Raw genomic sequence first — 16,890 nt, forward strand, 5'->3', positions numbered from 1 at the left:
ATCCCACAAGCTATATCCCACAAGCTATAGCCCACAAGCTATATCCCACAAGCTATAGCCCACAAGCTAAAGCCCACAAGCTATATCCCACAAGCTATATCCGTGAGGTCATTGGCAGCTGGATTCTCCGTCTACGCTGGGATGCCCCAAGTCCAGGAGGTAATTAATGGCACGCATGTTACCTTACACACACCGGTGCATCAGAGAGTGCTCTTCATGAACAGGAAGAGGTTTCACTCCCTGAATGTTCAACTCCACCAACCACCAACTCCAGATCATGCACGTGTGTGCATGCCTCCCAGGCAGTGTGCACGACAGGTACATTCTCACACATTTGGAGATTCCCAGTGCCTTCGAGGTCCACTAGAGGATGACAGGTTGGCTGATGGGGAAATAAGGGGCATCCACTGAGGTCCTGGCTGATGACGCAGAAGCCGGAGACCGAAGCGGAGATCCAATATAATGACGCCCGTGGTGCCACCTGAGCTGTCATTGGGCAGTGCATTGGACTGCTCAAAATACGGTTCCATTGCCTGGACCACTCTGCTGGTGGCCTGTAGTACAATCCTCAGAGGGTCTCTTTGTGGTGGTCTGCTGTGCTCACCACAACCTGTCACAGCAGCGGGATGACATGCAGGAGGAGGAGGGACATGCAGCCTAAGGAGGAGCCGCAGGAGGAGCCAGAGCATGAAGGACAGGCAGCCCCAAGGTGGCCCTCATCCTTGCCGCTTCTGATAAAACGAGGCTTTGTCTATCAGCTTACCCCCTCTCCCCTCCCCTCCATTCATCTCCTTCCCTCCCATTCCCTTCCTTCTTTCCCATTTCCTTCCTCCCCCCCATTCCCCTCGTTATCCCCATCTCCTGATTCCCCTCCTTCCCCCCCCCCCCCCCCCCCCATTCCCTGACTCTGGCATTACCCAACTACCCTATTCCACCCTCTCATGATGATCTCCAAGGTGTGAATCTCTGTGCTGGCGTGAGGTGTGGGGGACAGGTATGACGCCTCGCCGGTGGTCTCCACTGAGGTGGTCTCTTGGGTGGCAGGAAGGGATGACGACTCTAGATGGCCGGCTCCATCAGATGGAGATCCTGCGAAACAATGGGCATGTGGTCAGAGAGATGGAAGGTTCATTTTGTCGGACATGAACAACTCACTTGAAACTGGGTGAAGGGGCAGTGGATCCTCACCTCTGCGGTGCAGGCCAACCTCGCTGTCAGTGACTACTCTCTCCCCGGTCAACCCCGTGATCTCCAGCGCCATTCCTGATAGGGTGAGGACTCGGACCTCTGGTCCCCCCCAACTTGGCCCTTTCTCGCTTATTATGGACTATCTTCTCCAGTGGGGACAAAGAGAGGGCATTGTGAGCTTCACGTTTCATGGGTCGGGGGGGGGGGGGGTTCTATGGCAGGTAACATGTGTGTGCCCCGCAACATGAAGGGGTTGTGCTGGTGGGTGCCAGGGGGTTCTGAGGAACAAGTACGAAAATCGGATGTGTGGAGGGTGTGAGGTGTCAGTCAGTGATTTGGGTGCGAGGGGAGGTGCTTGGGATTTTGAGGGGTGGCAGGTGGAACTGATGCCAGGAGAGAGGTGGTAACTTGCAATTGCAGCTCGTTGGAAGTCATTTGTTTTCTTCCTGCACTGGATGTCGGTCCGCCTTGTCATGCTGCCCGCACTGACAGCGCAGCCAGTGACTCCCGACAGTATTGGTGACCCTACTGCTGGTCCTCCCGCCCCCTCGGGAGAACAGGATGTCCCGTCTCACATCCACGGTGTCGAGAAGCCTTGTGAGGTCAGCATCACTGAAGCGAGGAGCAGGTCTGAGCATTGCCATGCTTGTGTGTTAACTGGAGTGAGTGGTGACGGAGCGTTTTAAAGCAGCCCCCCCTTATTAATGGCGAGATGCTGAGACGCGAGTTTGGCGAATCAGGTGGAGAAACCGGCAGTAATAGTGAGAAGCTTGTGGGGTCTCATTTCCGGCACTTAGTGCCATTAAATACAATTAGGCCAACGCAGCCATTGAGAACGAGCCTGCCAATCGCGCCCAAAATGACTTATGAAAATGTTTCCGTTAAATCGCGCTCAAAGCCATTGAAGGGCACATGGTGGAGACAGTGATGTAGTAGGTAGCAATATCACTGGACCGGTAATCGAGAGGTCCAGGTTAATGCTTTGCTGATAGGAGTTCAAATCCCACCATGGCAGCTGGCGGAACTTAATTAAATTCAATTAATTAATTCAAAATAATCTGATTATTCTCAGTGATGGGGACCCTCTATCATCGATTGTTGTAAAAACCCATTTGGTTCATTAATGTCCTATAGGAAAGGAAATCTGCCATACGTGTAACTCCAGATCCACAGCAATGTGATTGACTCGTAACTACCCTCTGAAATGGCCTAACAAGCAACTCAGTTGAAGGGCAATTAAGAATGGGCAACAAATGCTGGACTTGAACTTTGTGAATGTAAATTGCATTTTGAAAAAGTGTGCCTTTTCCGAGGAATTCAATCTATTCCATTTCTCATGCTACATTTTAGTGTATTTCCAGCTCCTTGTGTTTCCTCATTGTAACCGAGCACTAAGCATGTAGAGGGATGTATGGACATTTCCTGGAGCAAAGGGCTATTCTGCTGGAGCACACTGTCAGGACATTTGGATATGGATGTCGGAGATTATAAAGGATTTCATAGCTGGAAGATGTTGCAGGATGTCCACTAGACCTTGCTTCCAATTCCCAATATCCATCCCACTCGAGGAGCATTAAACTGCTTCTTGAAGTGTATCTTGTAAATTCCAAAACAATTCTGTTGCCACCCTCCTTCCCCTCTCTAAACAAAGATTCTCATTAGGTTCGTCGATGTGTAGGTCCAAGAGGATCAGTATCTCTCTTAGGTCCATACCCAATGTGGGCATCCGTCATGAGTAAACCCAACTAAATCTCATCAAATGGTTCTATATCATCAAAATTGGAACGTAATTTGAAATATGTGCATTAGGACTCGCAGAAGCCCTGACGCACACAGTAATTGCCCTGGAATTTTAACTTTCAATAGACTGATTTCTGCTGCCCAGTACCCTCTCCGAATGCCTTAAAATCTGAGCTGAATGTCAGAGATTTGGGCCAGATAAACAATATTTTCCGGCATAATACCACTGAAGATCTTACGCTGCTTAATGCCTGGCTCAACACAGTGAGTAGTCAGTGTAACAACAGAACAACAAGTCCCCTGACTAAACACCACCCAATTCAACCCAACTACTCCCCTACCACAACTGCCCCCAACCCAATTACTTCACTGATCCAACTACCTACAACCCACTCCAACTATTCCCCAGCCCAATAATCCCCAACACAACCTAGCTATTCCCTCCGTGCAATTCAACCCAATTCCTCCCCCGACACATCTACCCCAATCCAGCTACTCCTTTGACCCAACTAACCCCAACTCAACCTAACCATTCCCCCGACCCAACTGTCCCCAGATAAACCAAAATACTCTCCTCACCCAACTACACCAACTCAATCCGACTGCACCCGTGACTCAACTACCCCCAACTCAATCAAATACTCCCCTGACCCAACAACCCCCAATGCAACTACTCCCCAACTCATCTACCAGCAGCTTATCCCAACTATTCCTCCAACTCAACTACCCCCAACTCAATCAAATACTCCCCTGACCCAACTACTCCCAATCCAACTACTCCCCAACGCATCTACCACCAGCTCATCTCAACTATTCCTCCAACTCAACTACCCCCAACTCAACTCAAATACTCCCCTGACCTAACTGCCTCCAATCTATCTGCTCCCCAATGTCCTGCCATATTCAATGATTTCTGCAGATACCCCAGATCCCTCTCTCCTGCACCCCCTTCAGAATTCACCCTTTGCTTTGTGTTGCCTCTCATTCTTCCCATCAAAATGAAAAACACCTCTCTGAGTCATAGTCATAGTCCTAGATGTTTATAGCATGGAAACAGGCCCTTCGGCCCTACTTGTCCATGCACCCAGTTTCTATCACTAAGCTAGTCCCACTTGCCCACATTTGGCCCATATCCCTCCATACCACCCCGCCGCCCATGTAACTGTCTAACTGTGTTTCAAAAGACAAAATCGCACCCACCTCTACCATTGCCTCTGGCTGCCCGTTCCAGATGCTCACCACCCTATTTGTGAAGAAATTGCCCCTCTGGTCTCTTTTGTATCTCTCCTCTCTCACCTTAAACCTATGCCCCCTAGTTATAGACTCCTCTGCCTTTGGGAAAAGGTGTTGACTGTCTACCTTATCTATGCTCCTTATTATTTTATAGACCGCTATAAGATCACCTTTAAGCCTCCTACGCTCCAGGGAAAAAAATCCCAGCCTATCCAACCTGTCCTCATAACTCAGACCATCAAGCCCTGGTAGCATCCTCGTCAATCTCTTCTGCACTCTTTCTAGTTTAACAATATCCTTCCTATAATAGGGTGACCAGAACTGAACACAGTGAGCGGGATTCTCTCAGCCCAGGCCGGAACCGGAGAATCGGCAGGCCAGGCGCAAATTGCGCGATGCCAGTCCATTGGCACCGGCGCGGTCGGCATGGTGCCGGTCGGTAGTCGCTCTACGTGGCCCCCCCCCCCCCCCCCCCCCCCCCCCCCCCCCCCGGCGATTCCCCACCCGGGATGGGCCGAGCGGGCCGTACAATAAATTCAAGTCTTGGCGGCGCCATCCACGTATGATCTTAGCCGGTGGGACCTCGGTGTGTATCCTTTCGGTGGCAGCCTGCTTTGGGGGGGGAGGGGCGGGGGGGGGGGGGGGAGGGGGGGAGTGGGGGAGGGGGGGGAGGGGGGGGTCCGACCCCGGGGGGGGCCTCCGCTGTGGCCTGGCCTGCGATCGGGTCCTACCGATCGGCGAGCTGGCCTCTCAGGCTGATGGCCTCTTTTGTTCCGCGCCGGCCCGTGTAGCCCCACGCCATTTTGCGTTGGGGCCGGCGCAGAGAAGGGAGTAACCACACATGCACGCAATTGCGCCGGTCGCACTGTGCATGCGCGCATTGGTGCCGGTCACACTGTGCATGCGCAGACCTGCGGCGTTCATCTGACGCCGGTATCGGCAGCTGGAGCGGCGTGGGTTGCTCCAGTGCTGTGCTGGCCCCCTGTAGGGGGTCAGACTCGTTGCTCCTGAGGGCATGTTGACGTCGTCGAGAAACGCGACGGCGTTTACGATGTCGTCAACACTTAGCCTTAGGATCAGAGAATCCCGCCCAGTATTCCATGTGTGGACTTACCGATGTGTTGTACAACTTCAACAAGACGTCCCAACTCTAGTATTCAATATTCTGACCAATAAAACCTCGCATGCTGAATGCCTTCTTCACCACTCTGTCCACCTGTGACTCCACGCTCAAGGACCTATGAACATGTACTCCTAAATCTTTTTGTTCTGTAACTCTCCCCAACTCTGTACCATTAACTGAGTAGGTCCTGCCCTGATTTGATCTACCAAAATGCATCACCTCACATTTATCTAAATTGAACTCCCATCTGCCATTAATTGGCCCACTGGCCCAATTGGTCAAGATCCTGTTGCAATCTTATATAACCTACTTCACTATCCATTGTGCCATGTCCCCTATTTGCCTTCCTGATTTCTTTCTTAACTCTATTCCGACAAGCCCTATACTCTTCAATGGATCCACTTAATCCCAGCTGCCTATGTATGTCATTTGCCTCCTTCTTCCTTTTGACAATGATCTCAATATCCTGAGTCATCCAGGGTTACCTACTTCTCCCAGCCTTACCCTTCACTCTAAAAGGAATGTGCTCATCCTGAACCCTAAAAGACTCCCACTTACCAGCTGCCCCCTTGCCTGTAAACAGGTTCTCCCAATCAACTTTTGAAAGTTCCCGCCTAATCGAAATTGGCCTTGCCCCAATATAGAATTTTAACTTTCGGGCCTGAACTATCATTCTCCATAGCTATCTTAAAACTAATGGAATTATGGTCACTGGTCCCAAAGTGATCCCTCACTATCACTTCCGTCACCTGCCCTTCCTTATTCCCCATAAGGAGGTCAGGTTTTACCTCCTCTCTAGTCGAGCCATCCACATATTGAATGAGGAATTCTTCCTGAATACACTCGACAAATTTCTCTCCATCCAAACCCTTAGTGCTATGGCTGTCCCAGTTAATGTTGGGAAAGTTAAAGTCCCCTACTATTACCACCCTATTTTTCCGGCAGCTATCTGTAATCTCCTTACATATTTGCTTCTCGATTTCCCGCTGACTATTTGGAGGCCTGTAGTACAGTCCTATCAAAGTGATCTCGCCCTTCTTATTTTTCAGTTCAACCCATATAGAGTCAGTGGGCGAATCCTTGGATATATTATTTCTCTGTATTGCCATGATGTTGTCTCAATTCGTAAAATTTTATCCACCCATTCCATATCACTCAGAAGAATCACACTGTCGTCATCAATACATAAATCTGCTGACCGAGAAGATGTCCCTGGGGATTACTTAGATCTACTAAGGGCCAGGGATGCAGTTTTAAACCCAATTCCTTAGAGACAGACATCTTTAAAAGCCTGGAGGAATACATTTTCAAACGCATTGCTGTGGACAACACCAATGCTTAGGTGTCCATTTTCTATTTGTTTAGATGATACAATAATTAACCAGGTACTATGATGTTACCAGCCGAAGCACATTATACTACATGACTGCGAGCCAAACCACATGGTTTGATTTCAGGAGTCCGCAGTCTATTGCTATTTGCTCATGGTAGCCCCACAGTAAAAATATAAACAGCAACAAGAAATATTTATATAGCACCGCTACATAGTAAAAATGTCCCAAAGAATTTGGGGCGGCACGGTAGCACAATGGTTAGCACTGTTGCTTCACAGCACCAGGGACCTGGGTTTGATTCCCTGCTTAGATCACTGTCTGTGCGGAGTCTGTACGTTGTCTGCATAGGTTTCCTCCAGGTGCTCTGGTTTCCTCCCATGTGTCCCGAAAGACATGCTTGTTAAGTGAACTGGACATTCTGAATTCTCTCTCAGTGTACCCGAACAGGCGCCAGAGTCTGCCGACTCGGGGATTTTCACAGTAACTTCATTGCAGTGTTAATGTAAGCTCACTTGTAACACTAATAAAGATTCTTGCTAAGTACATTAACAATCAAGATTAGGCATAGATCTGCATAAGGAGATATTATAATAGATAAACACACTCTTGGTCAAGGTTTTAAGGTTTTAAGAATCATCTTTAAAGAAAGAAAGAAGTTGGAGAGGTTTAGGGAGGGAATTGCAGAGCTTATAGCCCAGGCAGCTGGAAGCACAACCACAGCTCACCAACCCCACAAAGCCCTATCTTATTACATAACCTATTGCGTGATATGTCGTCCAAAGCTTTTTGCAGATGAGGTACAGATTATCGGCCAGCCTATTCACATCCACCAACCTCGGAACTTCCTCAAAAAATTCAGCTACATTAATGAGGAGTGACTTTTTCTCGTAGCCATGTTGAAAGTCGCTTCAAAGCCTCTTCTCCACCCAGTGGGTTGTAAAGTGTGGACCCAGTGATCCCTTCAACAACTTGTCAAAACAAATCAAACTAATGGGCCTGTAATTTCCTTGCTGTGGCCTGTTGCCATTTTGAGATGATTGACGCCATGTAAGATCAGAAGAGGTAGGAGCATATGTAGGCCATTCAGCCCATCAAGACCATTCAATAAGATCATGGCTAATCTGACTGTGGCCTCAATGCCACGTTCTTGTCCATATCTCATGATCCTTGACTCCCTTGTCAATCAAAAATCTAACTCAATCTTGAAAATATTCAATGGCCTGGCCTCCACTGCTCTCTGAGAAAGAGAATCCCAAAGACTAATGACCGTCTGATAGGAATTCCTCCTCATTGCTGCCTTAAATGGGAGATCCCTTGTTTCTGAAGCTGTGTACTCAAAATATTTCCCCCATGAGTGAAACCATCCCCTCAACATCTACCCTGTCAAGATCCCTCAGAATCCTATCTGACTCAATAAGACTCATATTCTTCTGAAATTCTACTGAACATAGGCCCAACCTGCTCAACCGTTCCTCAGAAGATAATTAACCCCCTCATCCCAGAAATCAAAATTGTCTCTAAGTTATTCTATTTCACAAATTATTCAGCCATAAATTTTGTTATCTCACAGGCACCTTTCACAACAGAAGCAGTTATTTTCATCCAGCATCAGTCTGGGACAAGGAATTTTTTTTTTTGTCGCTTTCTGTTTCTAGTAACATAAATTTAATGCCTGCACTCTGCATGGCAAGCTGATAGCAAGCTGTTCATCAGCTCTAAGCATTCGGAGAAGGAAATGTTATTGCTGGAAAAGTACTTCAACTGTAACCCAGCAGAGTGGTGAAACATACAGAACACTACTGTTAAAGTAGGTCACACATGAGCAGCAGGATATTGGGCCAGAATTTGCTGAAGGATAGTATCCCACAGCGTTCCCTCGTTAGTTAAACTCTAACACCTCTTTGCCGAGAAGGTTGCTGGAAATGAAAACTGATAACAGCGTGGGCAGGACAACAGGAAACCTGTCATCTTGGTCAGCAATGAGACAAAGGGAGTATCTGCTGAACCAATGAGATCAAAGAATTGAGAAATATACAAGACAGCTGGAGAAGACAGATGAGTTTGAACGAATAAGTGCAATAATCAGGTACAGAAAGACAAATAAAGTAAGGGAATGAATGATTAGATTCAGAGAAAAAAAAGAAAACAGAGTCAAGGCAGGCAAAATGCCTTCATTTAAAATGTGTTTTCATAATTTCCTAAAACAATGCACAACCTTCAGAAATGAGATGTTGCACTTTCTGGGCTGGAGAGGTTGATTGGAACTGCATTAACAATTATGTCAGTAAAAAACAGCCCACATAATTGGCACCCAATCCACCACCTTAAACATTCACTCACTTCATCACCGACGCACAGGTGTACCATCCACAAAATACAGTGCAGCAACTCACCAAGGCTCCTTTGACAGCACCTTCCAAACCTGCGAGATCTACCATCTAGAAGGATAAGGGCAACAGATGCGTGGGAACACCACCACATGCAGGTTCCCCTCCAAGTCACTCACCACCCTGACTCGGAAATATATCGCCGTTCCTTCACTGTCGCTGGATCAAAATCCTGGAACTCCCTCCCTAACAGCACTATGTTTGTACCTACACTACATGGACTGCAGCAGTTCAAGAAGGCGGCACGTTTAAAGAAGAGATTTGCTGTCCTTATCTGGTTTATGCTTCGCATGATTCTAGACTCACTGAGCTGAATTCTCCGCCATCGGGATTCTCCGTTTTGCCGGCAGCGCGGGGGTTTCCTGACGGCCTGGGCCTTACCCACAATGGAAAACCCCATTAACTAGCCAGTGAAACGGAGAATCCCGACGGCATGCTGAACCACAAATCTGGTGCAGTGGGACAGAGAAACCCTACTCTGAACATCCTTCCGAAATGGCCGAGCTTTCACCACCAGCTGAAGGGCAATTAGGGACAGTAAATGAAAAGTGGCCTTGCCAACAACACTTACATCTCAGGAATGATTAAGGAAAATGCCTACTGACAGTTCCTGTCCTCACTAGACCTACACAAATGCTCTCGTCCATAAGATTCCTGCAAAGTGAGCTAGTTTAGCACAGGGCTAAATCGCTGGCTTTTAAAGCAGACCAAGGCAAGCCAGCAGCACCGTTCAATTCCCGTACCAGCCTCCCCGAACAGGCACCGGAATATGGCGACTAGGGGCTTTTCACAGTAACTTCATTTGAAGTCTACTCGTGACAATAAGCGATTTTCAAATGTGATCAGGAGCAAGATACTTTGATGAATTTTTGAATTCATAGTGTAGTGATCTGCACATCTGCATGTATACAAGTGGCTAATGTAAATACACTACAACTAAGTGATCACTCGAGGGAGCGCTCTAGAGAGGTATAAAATAGACGGACGGGATCAGATTCTACACAGGAACGGCAGCTAGTGAAATGAAAAATGAAAAAATGAAAATCGCTTATTGTCACGAGTAGGCTTCAGTGAAGTTACTGTGAAAAGCCCCTAGTCGCCACATTCCGGCGCCTGTTTGGGGAGGCTGTTACGGGTTATGTGACCAGACACAGACAGACAGCTCTCATGTAACATCCAGTATAAGCTCTGGAGAGAGAACGAACTTACTCAATAAAACATTTACTTCAACTGGAAGACTACGAGCTTTATTCAGACATAAGAAATAATATACATAGCTCAGGGCATTGAGCTTGCTTTCCCGGATGAACATATGAGGTCTCATTGGGCTATATCAAAGAGGAGAATAACGGGCGCAATTCTCCGCACTCACAACGGTGCAGAGAATAGCGGGCGGCATAAATTTTTACGGCCACGCTGGTCCGATGCCCTCCCGCTATTCTCCCCCCCCAAGCCCGCCTCCCGACGCGAATCGCTGCCCGCCGTTTTTTTACGGCGAGCAGCGATTCTCAGCTGGCCGATGGGCCGATTTCCAAGGCCTTTACGACCGTTTTTATGAACGTCAAACACACCTGGTCTGACCGGTCGTAAAAACGGCCGTAAAGTCCCGATCTGGAGAACCATGGCACCGATTGGCACGGCAGTACCACGGCCATGCCAAGGGTGCCATGGGCCCGCGATCGATGGGCAGCGGGTACTTACCCCGCGCACTCTTTATCCTTCCACCGCCCCGCTGTATCCATTCGCGGGGCGGCTGAGGGGCATACCGGCCCGCGCATGCGCGGGTTTCACGCAAATGCGTGATGACGTCATCCGCGCATACGCGGGTTGGAGTCGTCCAATCCGCGCATGCGCGTCTGACGTCATCTGACGCGTCAGCCGTCGCTAACTCTGGCTAGCGGGCTTAATGAAATTCGTTAATCCCGCGATGCCGGAGTTCACGGCCGCGGGATGCTAGCCCCGACCGGGGACCAGAATCGGTTCCTGGTCGGGGGGGGGGGGGCGGAGGCTGGCGTCAAACCCGCCCGTTTTTGACGCCAGCCTCACGATTTCTCCCAGGTGTGGAGAATCACGCCCTATCCTGAACAATACTTTATCCCTCAATCAACACTTAAAACAAATTACCTGTTCATTATCATGTTGCCGGTTCTGTGCAAATTCGCTGCTACAGTTGCTACATTGCAACAGCGGCTGCACCTTCAAAGTACTTCAAACTTTTACTAATACAGAAGGCTGGCAGGGACAAAATGGGCTAAATGGTATTCTTATATGCTGTAACCATTCTAGGATTCTTCTGAATTAGCTATGAGACCATGAAGGGCGCATTGTATGTGAAAATCATCTCTTTATTAGTCATGTGCTCGATCAGGTAAGCGCAGTGTTTATAATGTTCTTGCTCTGAAAGTTGATTGTGTTCCTCAAAGTACACTTTTCATTTTATACTGTTTTGCTTGGAACAGCTTACAACTTGGAAGCACCAAGTACACTATTCCTCCATCCCAAAATGACATTGCGAAAGTATAATCTATAAAGTTTATCAAACATCCCACAGAGCCACGTAAGCATGGTATACGCCCGCTATTTTCCAGCATGTGTTTATATCTCTAGGAATTCAGGCTGGGCATGGTTAACTGACAGCTGTGAGGCAAGGACTTCTGACTGTCTGTAATCCCTGGACTCTACATGGGCCAAGAACTGAACTCTGCCGTCTTTGGTTCATTAGCGATGAGCCCCATCATACTGGTCATAAAGGTCGCATTCCAGAACCAAACTGTTGAAATCAGTGTTGCAGTTTAGCAGCTAAGGCAAGTTTGTCAATAAGCTCAGGAGACAGCAAGTCTGCTCAGTTCATTCGGAAAAGTTTCTGAAATACCGTAATGGTTAAACTAAACACTAATAGTCTACAATTATTTGTTCAGCATATTATGTAACTGTTCATAAGTGCTGTTGGTCATCCCTTACCATCTAAAGAAAACAAAATATGTACTGGACAGTAGTACTGTCACATGCTGTAGTATTTACTTGTCTATGAGACCATGGCCATTAGTTTATTGCTAATGAAACAAATAAAATCATCATTCCCACACAATCCATTCACTGGAGTTAGTAAGACACAATTCTATGTGACATTTAAAAAAAAGTGTGATTCAGTCATTTCAAGTGGCCTTTCGGAGGCCTTATGGTGAAATGGTGTACCTGCGTCTGAGCCAGAAGCTCCGTGTTCGAGTCCTATCCCAGGACTTGATGGCCGAGGAAGGTGCGTTCATAGTGCGGTCAAACAAGTTGAGTGGGTCAACCTGAAAATCCTTCCAACATGCCAATTGCTGGCAGTAAGAGTGGGAGTGATTCCTAGTTAGCCACGCTTGATGTTGAGTGGTGCCCCTTAAGCTGTAAGTCCCGAGCGACCCACTCCAGGAATCACTAGCTATGGAAGCAGAGCACTCGGTGTGGGAATGGAAACCAGCTTTCAACACTAACTGGCTCATCTGGTCTAACCATTTATTCCTTAGAGGGTACCTAACCACTGAACGGAGGCCAAGCTTATAAACAACACCAACACAGGGCAATTTATAAAACATTTCCTACAAGCTATTGCCAGTATTAGTCTGAAGAAAAGGTAGGTTTATTACATACAGTGACAAAGCCCTCTTATTGATTAATATATTCTGGTTAAAAAGATCAGGCCTTAATTTATTTTCAAAGTTTAGAAAAGCATGCAACAGAACATTTTTCCTTGGAGAGGTTAAAACCATTACCAGTGGCTCGTTAATAGTCAGCTCGTCCTCATATTCATAGAAATTCCTTGGATCCTGATTCAAAAATTCTGCTTCTGCAAAATGATCATCAGGTAGCAATTGTATCTGTTTAAATTTCTTTGCTTTCTCCTCATTCTTTGTAGGGGCAGCAAAAACAGCCTCCAGGATTAGAAGTCCCAACAACAATACCGAGGCAAAGGTCTTCATTCTGCAATTCTTGGAAGAGATAAAGAAACAGCTTCCTTAATACTTCTGAAAATGGCACTGCTCTTTCTGCATTAAGCTACAAGAATTAAAAAAAATAAAAATAAATTTAGAGTACCCAATTATTTTTTCCAATTAAGGGGCAATTTAGCATGGCCAATCCGCCTGCCCTGCACATCTTTGGGTTGTGGGGGCAAAACCCACGCAGACACGGGGAGAATGTGCAAACTCCACACGGACAGTGACCCAGGGCCAGAATTCAAACCCAGGTCCTCAGCACCGTAGGCAGCAATGCTAACCACTGTGCCACCGTGCTGCCCATATTAAGCTACAAGAATAATGGTTCCGCTCATAATTTGTGTGGCAAAACATAATCTTCTCAGTTCTTTTCGGGGTATCTAGATTATGATCCTGCGATAATAAAATAATTACTCTTTGCAATGATGTAAAGAACAATGATATAATTATACCTAATATATGGAACTTATCTAATACAAAGCAAATATAATTCAAGGGCTTGTTTTGCAAGAAAGCTCCTTGCATCTCAAATAACGCCTCCTTGTGTACATATATATATATATATGAAAATTATATTCGGCTAGTGCTAACTGGCATTTCTTTTTTCATTGCATTTCTATTTACAGTCAGAATTTCCCATATGAAAGCAAGTCTGTGTGTATGGCGTTCCTGTCCTCATGACTATATGAAATTCCTCTGGGGGCAGAGGACTGCTGTGCAACCCACGGTTTTCACAGTCGTTTCCTTTTCAGACCGCTTCACATAAACTCTTCAGCCAAAAGGGTAAATTATTGAGACAGACGAGTTACAAATGAAACCTTGTGACACTTATTGGCCAATATAATTAATGTGGCTGTAGATGGAATCAAACTAAAAACCTCAGCGACAGCCTTCAAGCCAGCCCTTATTTTAACGTACAGTTTAGGCTAACCTCAGATTCAGAAATAGTTTATCTTTTTAAATGTGAATAAAATGGGAAGAGATGACCAGTGATTTCAGAACCTCTCACATTATTCCACGAACGCATTGGTTTCTCTCACATTACAGATTTTGCAAATTGAGAGATGTGCTAGTAAATGCTTCAAAGGTAGGCTTGTTTTCAGTCATACTTCATACGGCTGTCACTATCTATCTAGGTTCTATTTAGCTTGGCTGAATTAAGCTCATTGCATTCTCCCAATCGCTCAAAAAGGTACAGTTTGCTCTTTGATATTCCCTTTGTCACTGCGTCGAATTTAGTAAAAGATTTTAATCCATAAAAAGAAGGATCTATTGGAAAATAAAACAATTGATTTACTGTTTATTGAATGAATGTTTTCAGTATCAGTTTTGTATTTGCCAAACAGAAGCACGGTCTTCATTGATTCACCACTACATACTCATTCTCTCAGGATGGTGCAGAAGGTTACACCAGGAATAGTCACGTAAAATTGGCACAGTTTGTGTAAGGTTGTCTTGTAATTTTACATTGATCAAAACCAAAACATAAAAGCATTTAGAAGCTTTAAATTCATCCAAAAGCCCACTCACCCTCAGCTGCTACCCTCTGAAATGGTGCAAAGTATCAAGATGTAGACCAGCGATGATGGAATTCAGGACTCCAAGAGGGAGGTACATTTATGTGATGCAGGACCTGCCCTTGAATGAAGTGGAACTGACTCTTTGCCTCGTGTGTGCTGCTGCTGCTACCAAGTGGTCTTGGGACAAAGTGTTTACTCTTGCGTAACCTAATACTACTACCTCTGCAAGTGTCTCGTCAAAAAAGCCACACAGCATCGTAGGATTTCCAAATGGGTTGTGTTCTATGCGAATAAAAGCTTTCCCAGAATCCGTAACACAGGCGCGTCCTGTTGCAATAAAGCTGGATCTATGCAACTGGAACTTTTTCTGTTTGTCAATCTTCAATCCAAAACTATTGGGATTCTGCTGGCAGCTGCTCAACTGCGTTCTGATGTGTAAAGCCATGTCTGACACCATCCACTATTGGAGGGCCTCTTTTATTCACAGATTTATTGAGGGGGGGGAGGTTCAGCAACAAGGTTATGTTGGATTGTTGGGATTGTTTTTCCAGGAAAAGATATTGAAGGGGGTGGATGTGATCGAGGTTACCAAGATTATGAGAAATTTACATAAACTAGACAAAGATGATTGTTCAATTAGGGCAATGATGGTGTAGTGGTAATGTTACTGGACTAATAATCCAGAAGCTCAGGATTTCAATGGCTGCTGGTGAAATTTAAGTTTGGTTAATAAATCTGAACTTGGTAATGGTGACCATAAAATCATCATTGATTGTTGTTAGAACCCGTCTGATTCACCACTGTAATTTAAGGAAGGAAATCAGCCACCCTTACCTGGTCCAGCCTACTTGTGACTCCACCCACACCAATATGGTTGACACTGAATGAAGTTCCTGGCATTCTTCCGATAGCTCAAAAGGCAGAACAGTTTGAGCTTTGTTATCCTCTTTGTCACGGCATAGAATTTAGTAAAAAATTTTCATCCATAGCAAATGGCTGAGCAAGAATCTCAGTTTAAGGGCAATTAGAGATGGGTAACAAATGCTGACCTTGGCAGCGACACCCATGCCCCATGAAAACACGTTTTCACAGCGGCAAAGTGGTCAGCATTGCTACTTCACAGCGCCAGTGACCTGGGTTTAATTCCGACCTAGGGTGACAGTCTGTGCGGAGTTTGAACGTTCTCCTCATGTCTGCATGGGTTTCCTCCAGTTCCCTCCCACAGTCAAAAGATGTGCAGGTTTGGCAGATTGGCCATGCTAAATTGCCCTTTAGTGTCCAAAGGTTGAGTGGGGTTACAGGAATGTGCAGGACGAATAGTCCAAGGTATGGTGCTCTTTCAGAGGGTTAGTGCAGACTCGATGGGCCGAACTGCCTCCTTCTGCACTGTAGGAATTCTATGATTCTATGAAAGTAGGGCTTTGAACAAGAGGGGGATATGAGGAAGAACGTTTTCACAGTGAGTGGCAATGATCTGAAAGCCATAGCCTACGAGGGCGGTGGAAGAGCAGATGATGAATGATTTAAAAAAGAAATTGGAAAAGTACTTGAGGGAAATAAACCTACAGGGCTACAGGATTGAGGTGGGGAATGGAACTGATTGAATTGCTCTAAAGAGAGCCTTCATGAACTAGATAGGCTGAATGGCCTCCTTCTGTGCTGTAGAGCTTCATGACTCATATGTCTTGACATCTTTTATGGAGATGAGGCCAAGTAATTCTGAAAAGTCAGTACATATGCCACCGTGCCTTTACTTTAGAGAGCCTTCATATCATAGACTTTTGATATATGAATAACTGAACATTGTTCTGAATGGATCATTCAGAATTTAAATTAATTCATTTCTAAATATGACTTTGGATTATCATTGATTCAGTTCATAATTTATTTCATTAAAGAGTGGAATCATTTTGTTTCAATTCTAGCTGACTTTCACACATTAGAATTTAGGATTAGGATTGATTTTATTTTAAACATAATTGTTCTTTAAATTTAAAATGTCTGCCGTTGTTTACTCACGGCTCTCCTGTAGGATGCAAATACTCTGTTACCTTTAAACCTCTTGCGAAATGCAATAATTACACAACAATTTCAACACTTCACCCAAGGAACAAAAATCAAACAAAAGTACAGCACAGGAACAGGCCCTTCGGCCCTCCAAGCCTGCACCGACCATGCTGCCTGTCTTAACTAAAATATTCTACACTTCCGGGGTCTGTATCCCTCTATTCCCATCCTATTCAGGCTGAGGCTGTTTAGCACAGGGCTAAATCGCTGGCTTTGACAGCAGACCGAGGCAAGCCAGCAGCACGGTTCAATTCCCGTAACAGCCTCCCTGAACAGGCGCCGTAATGTGGCGACTAGGGGCTTTTCATAACTTCATTTGAA

The 16,890-nt window shown here is 46.0% G+C and overlaps 1 protein-coding gene across 1 annotated transcript in view; it reads right to left on the bottom strand.

The window, feature by feature from the left end:
* The window catches only part of epyc (epiphycan), a 52,760-nt gene extending 38,078 nt beyond the window's left edge, over positions 1-14,682 (bottom strand). Inside the window, exons 1-2 of the mRNA XM_038780484.1 lie at positions 14,513-14,682; positions 12,761-12,976 (exon numbers count right to left, since the gene is read on the bottom strand). Of these exons, the coding sequence (XP_038636412.1) occupies positions 12,761-12,967 (207 nt within the window). The 5' untranslated portion in view covers positions 12,968-12,976; positions 14,513-14,682. The remainder of the gene's footprint in view (positions 1-12,760; positions 12,977-14,512) is intronic.
* Positions 14,683-16,890: the final 2,208 nt, after the last annotated feature.

This window comes from Scyliorhinus canicula, chromosome 20 (assembly GCF_902713615.1).
Source record: "Scyliorhinus canicula chromosome 20, sScyCan1.1, whole genome shotgun sequence".
Classification (NCBI taxonomy): domain Eukaryota; kingdom Metazoa; phylum Chordata; class Chondrichthyes; order Carcharhiniformes; family Scyliorhinidae; genus Scyliorhinus; species Scyliorhinus canicula.